The sequence below is a fragment of the Poromitra crassiceps genome (genome assembly GCF_964638095.1).
Source record: "Poromitra crassiceps genome assembly, chromosome: 15".
Lineage (NCBI taxonomy): Eukaryota > Metazoa > Chordata > Actinopteri > Beryciformes > Melamphaidae > Poromitra > Poromitra crassiceps.
The window spans coordinates 34636486-34652873 of record NC_139634.1 but is presented as its reverse complement, the minus strand read 5'-3'; the positions used below and the strand labels follow the sequence as shown (position 1 = coordinate 34652873).

The 16388-nt window shown below is 43.6% G+C and overlaps 2 protein-coding genes across 2 annotated transcripts in view; both read right to left on the bottom strand.

Annotated features, from left to right (window-relative positions):
* The window catches only part of prom1a (prominin 1a), a gene marked incomplete at both ends in the record, with an annotated part of 149535 nt that extends 142968 nt beyond the window's left edge, over nt 1-6567 (bottom strand). Inside the window, one exon of the mRNA XM_083651560.1 lies at nt 6318-6567. Coding sequence (XP_083507686.1) covers nt 6318-6567 — 250 coding nt within the window. The remainder of the gene's footprint in view (nt 1-6317) is intronic.
* Nucleotides 6568-12289: 5722 nt separating this feature from the next.
* Nucleotides 12290-16388, bottom strand: part of tapt1a (transmembrane anterior posterior transformation 1a) — a gene marked incomplete at its 5' end in the record, with an annotated part of 34378 nt that continues 30279 nt past the window's right edge. The window contains one exon of the mRNA XM_083651687.1: nt 12290-14133. Coding sequence (XP_083507813.1) covers nt 13814-14133 — 320 coding nt within the window. The 3' untranslated portion in view covers nt 12290-13813. The remainder of the gene's footprint in view (nt 14134-16388) is intronic.

Genomic DNA, 16388 nt, shown 5'->3' with positions numbered 1-16388 from the left:
TTGACCAGCCTAAATTTTCAATATACATTTTTTCATATAAATGTGTCACCTTTGGTGTTTGCAATGCTATTTCATAATCAGCTTTCTGTGTGAAACATTCAGCAAGGAGATAAGAACACATGTGGAAGTTTGACTTGACACCCTGCTCTTTTTGGTGGCTTCACACCTACATGGGAATACTGCCATGTCTTAACCTGAATGCTGTGATGCTACTTAACCATCCAGGCAGCAGAGAAAGAAGGAAACGTTTACATACGTTTAGATGCTGTGTTCAGCAGGGAGGGACAAGGTTTGACAAAGTTGAACACAGACCAAACCAAGTGTGTTTAACCGTCAATAACCGTAACTGTCATCATTGTCTCCAAGAGTTACAAGCCAGTGTAGACACCCCTTATTCATTTATGTGACTACGATTCTTCCTTACAGCATTATAAAAGGCTTATAGCCAAAATATCAGCTAGTTTTTCCTTCCAGTAAATATCTGATGCACATCACGCGCTGCTTCTATCACTTCTTTGTCCTTGGGTAGACGTCTTTTGAAGTGTTCTACTTTAGATCCTTGAAGTCCCGTTCGCTGAGCGTTTCAGTCTCTTTATTTCTGTAAGTTGGGCAGAAGAAACACACTGGACTCCCTCTTGAGAACGTTAAAAACCGCCCAGATGATACGGCTCACATCCTACAACTTCAGCTAGAACAGTGTGTACGATGCTGAAGTCGCCTGCAAACTCTGTTATGGTTCACGCTTCAAATCACGCTGGTGGTGAAGTCAGACATATGCAGGGCAGTGAGCTGAACCAAAACACACTAAATGATGGCTACCACTGGGTTTCCCTGGGAACCACTACTTGGCTTGAAGGAATGCCAGCTTTTATACCCTTCCGTATGCCCAACATTCAACGTGGGTGTGGCTTCTCCAGGGGAGGGACTGAAGATAGTCATGAGAAAACACACACAGGCCTTTCCAACAGGGACCTGCATGACTGCAAGCTGGCATCCTCTCTCCCCAGCAGCCGTGCCCCCCCCACAGCCGTGCCCCCCCCACAGCCGTGCCTCCCCCCCCCCCCCCCCCCCCCCACACACACACACACACAGCCGCGCCCCCCCACAGCTGCGCCCCCCCACCACGGCCACAGGCATCAAACGATGGAGTGGAAACCACAGAAGGAGCTGCAACGCACATCTAGTCTCAAATGACGGCTGGCTTACACCCGGATCGATTCAGATACTTGTCCAAATGGGTCGGAAAGGCATACGGTCGCAGAAATATGATGTAAAATGTGCCGTTTTCATTGATTAGATCAGTAGGGGTTAAACCAACCCATCCTGTAGCCGAAGACCCAAGGTCACTGGTGTATATCTATTCCTGTAGCAGCCGATGTGCACCGTCCATCTACAGCCAAGTGTCAGTTAGTCAGTGTGTGAGTCTCAAGGGGAGAGGATGCAAAATGCTAAACTCTCCTCCGTCTCCGGTTCAATGGGAGATGCTGGAACGTGTGTGGTGGTGGTGCTGAGGATACAGTTGGCATCGTTGCAGTGATGTGTTGGCAGCAGGGTGTGTAGTGTGTGTAGGTGTTGGAGGAGAAGAGGGATGGGCGGGTGCTAACAGCTATTCCACACTGCGGAGAAAAGCCGTTAAAAGAATCTAGAGGGAATAGCGATAGATAGCGGAGAGAATAATGTCACTGTCGGTTTAGCTTGTCTGCGGGCGTCGGTCGGACATTTGTTGCTTCTTTGCTACTAACAGCCAGCATGCCGGCTGGATAACAGAGACTAGCGTGTCAGTCGACCGCATCCAACAACAGCCATGATGAGAGTATAAAGACGTTTGTACAAAACAACGCAAAATGTCATGCAGTGATTGTGGGAGAACTTTCTGGAATACAGGGTGGGAGGGGAATTTCCCAAATGCAGGGTGGTGCCACCACTCATTAGACCAGTGATTCCCAACCAGGGGTACGTGTACCCCCCTAGGGGTACTTGAGCAGCTTGCAGGTGATTGGGAAGATTGGGGATTACAATTTATTTCCAAATTTATATAAAAAGAATTCAGTCATTTCATTAGCCCATTGTTAAAATGGTACGTCCGCGCCGCAACTAGTTCCCCCCGGCAAGTGTCAACTGTTACACTGTTATGCTACTGATAAATGCCTCAGAGACGTCCAGTTGCCGTCGCTCCAGATTCAGGTTTAGGGGCGCCGCCCTGGTGGTGACAAAAGGAAAAAAGAGGCCAAAGCCAAACACCGGCAGTTCAGTGAAACATATTTTGTATGGATTTACTTGTAACCATCAACACGCATGAGTGAGGGGGTACTATTGGCATGGAAAAATAGCGAATGACTCCGCCCAGTACAGTAGCACAAATGTGAAGAAGCTCAAATGAACAAGGCGGCAGAGAAACAGCACAAGTGTTAAGTGGCCATATGATACTGATACAACGCTAATGTAAGAACACGGGGGACCTAAATTACGTTAGTTCCTCCACAACCCGTTTTAGCTGCGGGGGAAGAGAAGACATGTTAGCTGTGAACTGCTTCCACCCCGTCGTCATCATCATCAGACGCTTCAGAGGGAAGGATCTCTCATTTCTCTCAATATTTTCCTTGTTTCCTGTCTCCTCTCTTCTAAGACGCGAGGAAAAGATGCAAGTTGGGGAAACGTGGATCCAATTAAGAGAAACGGGGTGGACCCAGAGACTCTGTCCTGTGAGTGAGCACCGTCCTTTGGATGAGATGTTAAACTGAGGTCCTGACTCTCTCTGGTCGTTAAAGATCCCATCAGCACTCTTCACAAGAGTAGGGGTGTAACCGCGGTGCCCTGGCGGGGGTGTAACCCCGGTGCCCTGGGGGGTGTAACCCCGGTGCCCTGGGGGGTGTAACCCCGGTGCCCTGGCTAAATTCCTACACAGGCCATCATGGCCACCTAATCATCCCTCGATATCTAATTGGCACTTTCAATCCTCAAATCTCCACCGTGATATCTGATGTGTGGTGAGTGTTCTGGCGCATACTGACTGCCGTGCATCACCCAGGTGCTACACATCGGTGGTGGTGGATGAGTAGAGTACTTAGAAAAGTGCTATATGAATTAGGGATGCACCGATCCACTTTTTTCACTTCCGATCCGATTCCGATACCTGAATTTGGATATCTGCCGATACCGATATTATGCCGATACCAATAGTTTTCTTGAATATACAGTATAGGCAAAGATTTGGCCAATTAAAGTTTTTTTTTTAAATATACCTTGCAAAAAGCAGACAAAATTAAGAAAATATACAAGGCAAAGAAGGATACTATTATACATTATTATACAAATTACGGCCAGCTGTGCGCTGGAATTGCAAAAAAAAAAAAAAAAAAAAAAAAATTCAATTCCGATCCGATCCGATCCGTGAATTAGTGCCATATCGGCACCCGATACCGATATTGGATCGGATCGGCCCCATCCCTAATATAAATGCTATCAATTATCAATTATAAGATACTTTTCCAGTGAAATTGGTTCAGTCATTTTCTCAGATCAAGTGGCATTAATCTGAAACAGGCTATTACAGATAATAGCACCTGGTTTGAGAAAATCCTTGACTAAAGAGTTGCACTGGAAAGCTAAGTGAAGCGTTCACATCCCAGTGGCAGACGGATCTGTTTTAAAACTGACTAGACGATGTTTAGAAGGATTTTATTCATTTATGTATTTGTTTTTTACAGTGTTGCAAAAAAAAACTGCTTCAGGACTCAGTGATTCATGCTGTAAATGGCTGCGGGAAGTAGGCCAATACTGTGGCATTACCACGGGCTAAAAGGAAGAGACACCCACCTCCACCCACACCCCCACTCTGACAGCTGTGCCCCCGCAAGTCACAAACCACTGGAGTGACACATATTTGCAGAATTTTTCCCACCTAAATGTATAGATTTTAATGCCACTCCACGTTGTGTTTCAGCACACTGCACTGTGCAGGCAGAGTGGAGTCCTGACTCCTGTGGCGGTGTTGTTGTTATAGAAATCACAAGTTCTGCAAGCTTTGCTGCTGCTGTCTCCGCTCATCACACCAACCTGACAGATCACTGGACTTCTCATGCTAAACCCTCCATGCAACGCATGTCATTGTCTCTCTTAATAGGCACATTAGGCAGATGTCCTGAGCTTGCACTGTCTAAATTATGATTTATCAACGGGGAAGCATGAGGAACCGGCGGGTGAAGCAAAAATACCCCCAAAATAATAATGACACCCCCGGGGCTTAATAAACAAAGGATAAGACAAACTGAAAACACTCATGCAAGAGAAGGCAATTCATTTCCTTTGCGTCGTGTTCAAGGGCTTTTTGCTGCTGAGCCACTGTGTACGAACCAAAGCACTTCCACATGTTCCCATTCCATCTTGAATCGTCTGCATCATCTGGTAGCAGGTGCCCCATGAATGAACTCATGTTCAGCGTCATTGAGCAGCGGGTCTGCTGCTCCACAGCGTTTGTTGAGGTCAGGAGCCCTCGAGGAGCAGCCTACTGGAGAACATAAACGCCCGTGCAGCAACATATGGTGCTGGAGCTTATGGATTACCCAATTAACAAGGTGACTCCAAAGAGCTGCTAATCTGCAAAATGTCCCGAATCGACAATGGACAAACATACACACAGCGACGCATGGAGGAGAGAGAGACCACAACTTAATATGAGCATCCTCCTCCACGACCCACTTAAACACACACCCCCCACATGTGTGTACAGTATATGGTTAAGCAGTCAACTCTAATTGCATTACATGTATGGGGTGCACCTGGCTGTGTCATGTACAGTAGGGGGTCCCAAAGCTCCATCCACTGATCCGATGTCCAGCGGCCACATTCCCACTGAAGCGAAACCCTTTTTGTGGCTGAACTGACCCAAAGTGACCGGGCCAGTGTGACCACATGATGCTGTCAGCATCACCGGTTCATTGTCATTATTCTTTCTGACACAATGTGGGGAAGTTGTCGCACAGTGCAAAATCCCCCATAGCCAAGCCTACTACTGCAGATACTGTAGCTGAACAGGTTTTCATGCAATGAGACGGGAAACAACAGTCAGTCATACAGCCTAAGCCTGAGAGAGGTCATTAAATGTATGCATGCTGTGCGTGCAGGGTGGGGCTTCCTCACCAAATCAAATGACATACAGCTCTAAAAGTCCCTCAGGGATCCAATCAAAAAACATACAATTAAATTGAACATGATACGATTGAAGAGTCCTATTGGTCAATCAGCGTGATTAATGTATAGGCTTCAATGAGAGGTCCTGACAGTGATTCTCAACCTTTTTCATAAGGTACCTTAATTAAGCCCACAATACAGACCCCAATTTAATGAGATTTTGTCTCTAACCCAAATCTGAGAATATCTTTATTGTAAGATGACTTTTGTCCAGACTTCCATGACTAAACCAGTATGGCAAACTTCCAATCCTTACTGAAGGAGAGCTGCATTGAGAGTTTACAGTGCAGGACTGCCATGTAGTCTAATGTGCGTATTATGCTGCACAGCTGTGTTTCTCAACCTTTTCATATCAAAGACCCCTAATTTAGTCTACATAGAGCCACGGACCCTCATTTGATGAGATTTCATCAAATCTGAGAATCTACTTATTTATTTTATTTTTAGACGTGATTTTGTCCAGAATTCCATGTCTATCTGTATTCTGTATATCTGTATCTGCATTCTCTAATTGTGTTCACTTATGGAAAATGAAATAATGTTGAAGTTTATCGTTTCATCAGTTTGCTGGGGACCCCCTGGAAGTAACCCCCCCCAAGGACCTCCAACCCCATGTTGAGAACCACTGCTTTGAGGGATCAGCCGATCAGCATTTTTGTAAACAAACGGCATCACTGGGTGGAAACGGCAATTGGACCCTATGGAGCCTGAGCTTGAGCGTCTGACTAGCCGGCTGACCCTGTTTACATTTTAAAAACTGTGACAGTTCACACAACTTTAATACGACATGCATAGCCTATATATACACAGTACACACACACTCTCGAGCTACTTCAGCTCTCACTCAGAATGTCAAAATATAAGCGATGTGATGTATAGTTTTTGAGATATTAACGTTTGTTTGGAACGACTCAGTGTTTTGCGGTGTCGTGATGTCACGCAGATCCAATATGATGTATTAGATAGGCTAATGTATTTAAATTGTATAGCATTTAAATAGAACTATAATGATGCAATTAGTCTGATTGGCTGATTCCATAATTGTTTGTTTCAAGTTTGGAAGCAGTCTCGCAGCGAACCCCGGCTAGATAGTAGCAGTGCAGAGAGACAGTGAATGTAGGGGTTACCTTGTGGGAAAGGGTTGGGTTGCACGACATGCAGAAAAGCGTGCACCAGGTGGAACAGGATCCCGATCGGTCCCGGCTCGTGATGGGCCAGCGTCTCATAAACTCCCGCGGGCACATAGCCGAAATCCAACTGTTCCGGGCCGGGCCCGGGGGGCGGGTGTCTCCGGGACTCCTCCGCTTCTTCTGGCTGGAGTTCACCGGACGCCAGTCCCCAAAGCAGCAGCAGCAGAAGTCCGGTGCTCTTCCACATCGTGCCCAAATCAAACCGTGTCAACACGACGGGTTAAACCTAAACACAGGCTGGAAGATGACTGCCTGTGCCTACAGTCTTAAAGAGACATAGAAAGAGAAGGGACGAGATGTCACGAGAATAAATAATAATTAAAAAAAAAGTGTCACGGCAGCTTTTTAAGTCCTGCTGCCCGCGTGAACACTCATGGTTTCCCGCGGGCTGTGGCTCCTGTTGGACACAAAGCGGGTGCTTCCCCCGTCTCCGCTCCTCTCCTCTCCGTCCTCGGCTCGGTGTGTTCAGCAGCCTCTCCGAGAAGAGATGAGATGAGATGAGATGAGTGCGTCTGTCTGTCGCTTCCACTCTCCAGTGTCCACAGCATCTGTGCGGGAGCGAGCGGGAATGCGCGCCGCCGTCGCATCTACAGTACAGCAGTGTGGTCCAGAGGGAGGCGCGCCCCCTGCCGGGAAGAAGAGGAGGAGGAGGATGGAAGTAACAAGTTTAACAGACTATCTATTAGGGGTGGGACAAAATATCGATACTCACGGTATCGCGATATTTCCACTTGCGATACGTTATCGATACACTGGCACCAAGTATCGATATGTTTATTAAAAAAAAAAAAAAAAAAAAACATTTTTTTTTTTTTTTTTTTTTTTTATAAACAGGTTAAAATATTATGCTGTGTGTGGTAGTTGAAACATAGTTTCAAGTTGACGTTTATTTATGTTTGTAGTTGAAACAAAAACATAAATACTGTAGGCTACATGAATGGAAATGTTTGATCATTAATATCTACTTTTAGAAATTATATAGGTAGGTAGGTTTTCTTGTTTTAATAATAATAATAAAAAGACTTAATGTGTAACTTTTCCTCCGTGGTATCGAATAATACCTGCTTCTTGCCTTTTAGGGGTATTTTTTTCTCTTCAGTTACACAGGTATCGTGATGTATCGTCTTCCAATATATCGATTATCGCAGTATCGCTGTATCGTGATAATATCGTTATCGAGGGCCAAGTATCGTGACGATATCGTATCGTGAGCTACTCAGCGATTCCCACCCCTACTATCTATGTGACAATTCATAAACAACATACCTGCTCCAAGTGATGAGAATCAGGTGTGTGGAATAGGAATCTCAACTAATAAGCTGTTAAAACAACATCAACAGACAAAGTGAATATTACAAATAGGCTACTCCGTAGACTCTCCGTAGGCTAGGCAGACTATCCAAAGTTACCCTCGTCTGATTTTGGAAATTGAATGTAGTAGTAGTACTAGTAGTTCACCTTATACTGTATACTGTTAAAAACAGTAAGTGTAACAACAGCGTTTTCTATAGCCTAATTGCAGAAACAATGTTCCACAGCTAACTCTGAATCTCAATGGTAACAGGTGCACTGTGTCTTCCTGACCTTTGACCCCTCTTCCACCCCAGAGGGCAGATAGGGGACACCTGAGGCACAGCCTGTGATTGGTGGAGTCAGGTGGACTTTGCTTCTGTCTCTCTGCACAATGAGGTCCTTGTTGGCTCCAGCCCTGAAGACAGGGAGCTCCTGTTTGGAAACCTTTGATCACTGATTCAGCTTTCTTCACTGATCACACACGCTCATTAGACCTGCAATGGGAGAGAGGGAAGATGCTCTATAGAGCAGTGGTTCTCAGTGTGGGGTCCGGGGACCACCAGGGGTCCTTGAGGAGGTTCCAGATGGTCCCCAGCAAATCTATCAATTGTTAAACTTCACCATATTACGGTATATTACAAGAAGTTAACAGAATGTTAGAAGGATTGCTTTGCAGTTTCACTATTATCTCTGTCTTTGCCTACAACATAGTCATAGAATTCTGGACAAAATCATAATTCATAATAATCATTCTCGAATTTGGGTCTGACTCAAGAGACAAATGGGGGTCCATGGCCCTAATGTGTACTGACTAACTTACAGTAGGTCCTTGATATGAAAAAGTTTGAGAACCACGTAAAGACACATAGCCTACATCTCTCCATATAGAGGTACACATAATCTGATTGGTTGAGTTAACTGAATGAGTTAACCTCAATGGGCACATTGATTGCGCAGAATCAAATAAATAGTTTTCGGCATACAACTAAGCTAACTGGAAAAGTTGACTAGTTTAACCTGACTTTGGTCAAAATATACATAAAAAAGGAAATGCCAATTACTTCATTAATGAGCAGCTAGCTGAATATCTTACCAACATAGCTATGCAAATAGTTTGAACTTGGAAGGTCAGCTAACTAGCTAACCTATGGCTTGCATTTTGTAGAGCTATAGGCTTCATAATATTAGCTTCCCCCTCTCTTACCAGAACCTCCTTGCTCTTACCATTTACTGAATCTTACCTCTTGTAATTAATGTCTTGTATTAATAACCTATACGGTTGCTAATAACTTACCACTGAGGTTTAACTCAACCAATGCACAGTCTTCCTCTTCCTTACAATAACATTTCTGTTCTGCTCTTTAATATCTCCTTAATATTCCAAGAACACAAACCATGATTCATGGTGAAGCAGCTTTTTGTGGTCCTTATGTAAAACACATTGCACCATATTTCAAATGTACAGAATAAATGTAAATACATTTTTAAGATTTATTGATTTGACCTAAGGACATTTTATTTAAAAGGATGATTGATTGAAGATTTTCAACATTATGACTATTTAGATTCATTTATTCCATTTCTGTCAGTTCAGCATAATGTATGCATTGTTGCGTTACTGTATACTGTGTTCCTCCTTTTGTTGTCATGTTCCTGTCGTCTATTTCAACGTAATTTCTTCTCATCTTGTTGAACTGATATCTTTTCCCTTTTATCTGACTGTGCCTCATGATGTATTACCACCTTCCAGGCCTGGACTGTTGGCTTGTTTCCAGGTAAGAGTACTATAATACTGTAGGCCTTCTTCAATACAACTTCCAGGAAGCTGAGAGATGAAGCAGGTCTTCAGCAGTAAGGAGCTTAGCCAGCTGTAGATTTACTCTACCTGACCTCAGCTCCTTACCTAACAGATATGGCCTGTAGGGGAGGTGAGGTCACTGCTCGGCTTACTGACCGAAACCAAACAACGCCCTATTCTCCTATCAGTGTAATCTAGATGCTTTTCAGAAGTGAGGATCTATAGGGTTCCTGCACATTCTCCATTTTAAAATGACATTATTTCCCCAGACGCCAACCCCCCCCCCCCCTCCCTTCCCCAGCAGTTGAGTTAACTTTATTGTCCCGGTGGGGAAATTCATCCTCTGCATTCGACCCATCCTCTGCTAGGAACCTTCCTACTAGACTATAGGAGCAGTGGGCAGCCGCAGTGCAGCGCCCGGGGACCAGCTCCAGTTCTTTTGCAAGTGACTTGATCAGGGGCACTGACAGGAGTATTAACCCTAACATACATTGTCTTTGATGCGATGTTGGACCAGGGACTGGGAAGGGGGTTATTATGAAACATAAAATCCATTTCACACCACTAAACAGGGGCTGGCTGGAATTTGAAGTGAAGTTGCAGTTTCACACCTAAACTAAATGTACCTCATGATGAGTCCAAATCAGAAAAGTGAATAGAAGCAGGAACTCTTGTTCAGCCTGGAAACAGACAAGAGACACAGCCAGCAGGCATCAGAGACACATTTCCAAGATATATTGCAGCATATATTTCCCTCCTCAAAAGCAGAATGGAAAATACCTGGGTAATTACCCAACATACTGTATACTGATAGATTAAAAAGCAAACTTAAAAAGCAAACTTAAGAAACACATTTTTATTAATCAAAAAGGAGGCAATTTCATACAAAAATTAAATTAGGAGCTGATTAAAGAAAGCAGGCAGTGTAGCAGACCATCGTAGCTTGCATAAGAACACTTCTGCCTCGTCTCCAGCAGCCCGGTTCAGCCCGGCTGGGTCTAGCTGTGGCACTGAAAGGTACGCCTTGGTTTCCATCTCCACTGCAGACTTGGTCCAGGAAGGTCTGGCCAGCAGGCAGTTAACGACAGTGGAGCCGCTGGCTTGGAGCCAGGTGGGCCACAACCAGGCTGAAGCCGGCCCCGGTGGGGACGAGGCGTTTTGACAAAACCACATGGAGAGGATTGAGGGGAGTCAAGTTTCATGCGCAAAAATAGTATCATATCACAACTGGCAGCTCCAAAAATAGAACTATCTTCCTTATTATTACAATGGTAATGAACACTTTCTTCAAAACATAATCAAATAAATGGAGATATGTATACATTATTATTGTACACCTTCCAGTAAAACACAAGGTCCCGCTTTACATTGCAACAGGTTTTATACCAAAGCAACTACATGTATTACTGTGTTACAGATTATACTGCGTCACCAGAGCAGGAAAGTACCAGTTCTACCCACAGGCCACACAGAGCTTCATCAATTCCAAAATGAATAGAGCAAAGAGAGGAGTGAGTCAGAAAGAGGAAAGTTAACATATGAGAAGGTTTCTATGGTCAACTATAACTGTATACTGGATCATATCATTAGTCCAAAATTCCCCAGCATCTGGAATGGATTGGTACTAAATTCCCGCTCTGATCATAACCCTGTAACAGTAAACTCATGTAAATCTACAGATATCAGATAGTCCAGTTGCTGTGGAATAGTCCATGGAAATGCAAAGTGTGACCTTACAACCCAAAACTGCAGGAACCATAAAGTGCTACATCATGTAGCATTATTATTGATATTTTATCAGCTAGGCGGGATTAGATTAAACTAAAGTGACTTGAATTATGACACAAAAGAAACATCCGGCATGGCAGCTGGAACTTTATGGCCTGGCATTAACATTTGAAATACATTAGGATAAATATATACTATTATTATACAGTATTATATTACTTACATGGGCCATAAGTGAAAGATAGATGATATATCTGGTCTATAGTATGGCACAAATCATTTGTAGGTTTTCCAATGCAGTAAAAAAGAAAATCAAAATCATTGCAAACTACTTAACAAGGCGGGTTAACAACATTTGTCATTTGTCAAAGAAAAGGCTGTTATGGAAGTATTGCTTCTGTAATCATAGGATGTAAACATTATAGCATTACTTGAGAGTCGATTGAGGAGAAGCATGACGTGTGTCATGCGTTGTAGCGTATTTAAGACAATACGGTCCATCAGTGCAAACATTCACAGGATATGCCCAGCAGGGTTGTTGTATGAGATGAGGTTTGTACTCATGAGATCCCAGACTGAAGAGTAACATGAGAAACTCACATATACTCACATGCTCAACAGCTGAAAATCACTAGCCTGGTTAAGCCCAGCCTCCACGTGGCCTCCATGTGCTATCAGTCACAAAGAAACTTACGCTATAGACAAAGTCTGTGACGTCACTGTGACGTCTGTGGCTTCACCCAGGCTACAAAATCACAACAAAATCGGTTGCTTTTTGACAGATTCTCGGTCGTTTCGGTCCTTTGATATCCCTGTTCCAGGATCCTCTACTATATTTGAGTGATATTGAATGATTCATTTCAGATTATGTTTTTGTTTTTTTTATCTCCCTGAAATGGATATATAGTGATGGGGGGGGCTCTAAAATTCTAAATGTGCCGTAGAAAAGGCAGGGATTGGAAGCTTACTCCCCCACTCCCATCCACTGGCCATGGTGGCTAGTGGACTCCAAAATTTGTAGAAGCAGCAGACTTGTTTGCCGCAGTAAAAAAAAAAAAAAAAACGATCCCTTAGTGAAAAGAAAGGTCTTCTAGTTTCTGAAGGAGAAACACAAGCTGCAAGTTCTGAAATGGCAATATATCTGTTGGCGGTGCAAACTGATGGTGCTTTTCCACCGCATGGTACCGGATCAAATCAAATCAAATCAACTCGACTGGACTCTACTCGCTTTTGGTAGTACAACTTGTTTTTCGACTGCAGGTAGTACCCCCTCAACTTGCTGCCCAGGTACCAGGCAATATGGTAGCAGGTACCAGGCAATATGGTAGCAGGTGCCACTACCAGGCAATATGGTAGCAGGTACTTTGCCCAATGGAAAACCTAAAAAGCGAAGTAGAGTCGAGTCGGTACCATGCGGTGGAAAAGCCCCAAAAGGCTCTACTTGGCTCTAATTCAATTGCAGTTGATTAAAAAACGTGTATAAGTACTTTTAAATGCCAGTGTTCTCAACATTATCAAAGGAGGTTGGACAGTAAAGCGAATCTCCTCTTCAGAATTTTAATTATTCCCACACAGAGACAGCATTTAATTATTGGCCATAGTACCTCAGTCATCCAAGCTGTGCAGTTAAATGAATAATCAGCAATGCATAGACTGTGCGACTGTTCACAGTTACTTGTTGAAAGAACCTGTTAGAAGCCTTTAAATCTTCCAACCAATTACACTGGCTTGGTCGATTTGCATGGATGTTAAATCACAGGTTTCCTACAAATGCTCCATTTCAAAATTCAATACTTAATTTCAGATCTTTATGTCTTGTCTGGATTGTTCAAACAACCTCAGTTTCTGATTACCGCGGCTCTACTGCTCTGCACTGGTTCGATAAGATTGGATGACAGCCAAGATTTTCACTTGGAAAAAATAATCTTGGAAAAAAGCTCATACTTTGAAAAATGCTTTAGCTTGTTACTGTTTGTACCAGGGCCGTCTGCAAGTTTCTTCTAGATTGTCCATTAGCTGGCTGTTGAGCTAACTGAAAACCTTCTCTGCTATGGTTCCAGTGTTGCTCATACAGGAAGTGCTTGAGTGCTCTCACTCTCTCTCTCTCTCTCTCTCTCACACACACACACACACACACACACACACACACACACACACACACATATACACACACACACACACACACACACACACACACACACACACACACACACACACACACACACACACACACACACACACACACACACACACACACACACACACACACCAGCCTACCCTAAGGACTGGGTTTGAACCTCTCTCCCTCTGTTTATTAGCCAACCGCAGTTTGCATCGTCAAAACTCAGACAGCAGGATCGTCTGACACCGCTTGTCCAAGTCCACAATAACTTCCCGTATTGTCCAGTGACTTCAATAAATACTCTGTCTCCTGCCTCTGTTGACTTCCTGTATTGTCCAGTGACTTCAATAAATACTCTGCTTCCTGCCTCTGTTGACTTCCTGTATTGTCAGTGACTTCACTAAATACTCTGTTGGCCGGGAGAGCCGGGCTGAGGAGGCGCTGACTCCTCTCCTGAGCGGTCATGGCTGGGCTCAGCCGGTCTGATGGCGCTCAGTCGATGCGGTTACCACAGATGGTGAAGCGGTCGATTTCCAGCAGGTCCTTTTTGGGAGTCCTGTGCTTCAGCTCAGAGCCTCCCTGCACCTCCTCCTGCTCCTCCTGGGAGGCTGCAGGCGTGGGACGCTCGGGTTCGGGCTCTGGGGTAGCGGGGCGGATGGCGGGGGCGGTGGGGGAGGAGGCGTCAGCGGGCGGGGCGGGGAACAAGTCTGTCCTGCGGACGGGCTGGGCGGTCACAGAGGACGAGGGGGTGGAGGAGGAGGAGGATCTTGTACTGCAAGGCGTGCCAGGGATCCGCTCCACCTTGAATTCACCTAAGGATGCGGATTGATTGGAATTAATTAATTAGTGTGAGTGTAGTTACAGACCTTTAACTACAGGTATGACTGCACACATAGTGTGAGTGTAGTTACAGACCTTTAACTATGACCGCACACACAGTGTGAGTGTAGTTACAGACCTTTAACTACAGGTATGACCGCACACACAGTGTGAGTGTAGTTACTAGGGCTGGGAATCGCCACTGACTTCCCGATACGATACGATTCCGATACACAAGGTCCCAAGTCGATACGATTTCCGATACGATACGATTCGATATCGATATTTTAGTTACAATACCAGTTTTGCTATGATAATGGAAGAGATTCTCAAAGAACTAATGCTGTAAATTGTACAAGGAACCCTCTAACCTGGTGCATTATTAAAAAATATTAATATTTACCATAAAGCAAGCAGTTACATCATGTAATTATTTTTTATTTAAACATGACCAACATAGTCATTCAACATCTTATCTTTCTTTACAGTCTTCTGTCTCTTTCTTTACAGTCTTCTGTGAGAAGCCAAACAAATTTAGATTTCCACTAAACAACAGAATCATTGAACAGCAGCATGTTGTATACAGTGTTCCATAAAGTATAAATGCTTTGTAAATAAAATTAAATAAAATTAAATACAGCACATGAACATTTCCAGTTCACAAACATTATAGTGCAAACAGATTTGAGGTCTGTACATCTGGCTCATGGTGCATGCACAATGCACATGTAGCCTACAGTATTTATGTTTTTGTTTCAACTACAAACATAAATAAACATCAACTTGAAACTATTTTAACTACCACACACAGCCTATAATATTATAGCCTATGTTTATAAAAAAAAATAATAATAATAATAATTGTAAAATGCATTTTAAAAGATCGATACTGGGATTTATGTATCAATACTTGTTCCTTCACATGAATATCGATTCAATATCGATATATCGATTTTTTTAACCCAGCCCTAGTAGTTACAGACCTTCAACTATGACCGCACACACAGTGTGAGTGTAGTTACAGACCTTTAACTATGACCGCACACACAGTGTGAGTGTAGTTACAGACCTTTAACTATGACCGCACACACAGTGTGAGTGTAGTTACAGACCTTTAACTATGACCGCACACACAGTGTGAGTGTAGTTACAGACCTTTAACTATGACCGCACACACAGTGTGAGTGTAGTTACAGACCTTTAACTATGACCGCACACACAGTGTGAGTGTAGTTACAGACCTTCAACTATGACCGCACACACAGTGTGGGTGTAGTTACAGACCTTTAACTATGACCGCACACACAGTGTGAGTGTAGTTACAGACCTTTAACTATGACCGCACACACAGTGTGAGTGTAGTTACAGACCTTTAACTATGACCGCACACACAGTGTGAGTGTAGTTACAGACCTTTAACTATGACCGCACACACACAGTGTGAGCGTAGTTACAGCATATTAGGAGAGCCGACCAAACAGAATAATTCATCATATCAGAGAGAATTGAGTGAAGCAGCATTTAGATATTAACATGGCCGTCGCCACCCAGCCTCAGGCTAACTGGCTACAGCAAACTTCCAATTCTCACTGCAGACAGAGCAGAGCAATCTACTGTGCCTATAGTGTGTGTGTGTGTGTGTGTGTGTGTGTGTGTGTGTGTGTGTGTGTGTGTGTGTGTGTGTGTATGTGTGTGCGTGAGCATGGTATTAAGTGTATCTCACATCTGATAGAGGTGATGGAAACAAGCAGAGACACTGCAGACCAACATAATATTAGAGAATGCCGGGCTTTGGTGCGTTGTTAGCTTCAGTTTCGTCTGAATAATTCAGTGCTACAAATGATGAATTCTTAGTAGAGCACACTCTCTCTCCCTTGCTCTCACATTCCCTACAATATCACCCAGTGCAACAAGGCTATTATTTTTATTTCCCTTGTCTTTTAGTTTCTGTTATCCCATTTGTCTGTCTGTCACCTAGAGTTCTCGTTCCTTTAGAGGTGAGACTTTCTTTTCCCTTTAGAGCGAGGTGGGACTTTTTTCCCTTTTCTTTTGAGGTGAGATTTTTTTCCCCTTTGGAGGTGAGAGATTATTTTATAATAGGAAATCTTTTTTCCCCCTCACATACACAAATTTATATTTTTTGGGTCTCTTCTTTCTGGGTTTTATTATTTTGAAAATGTATTTTAGATTTAGAATGTAAATTATTCTATATCATACATATTATACGTAATTATACATACGTACATAT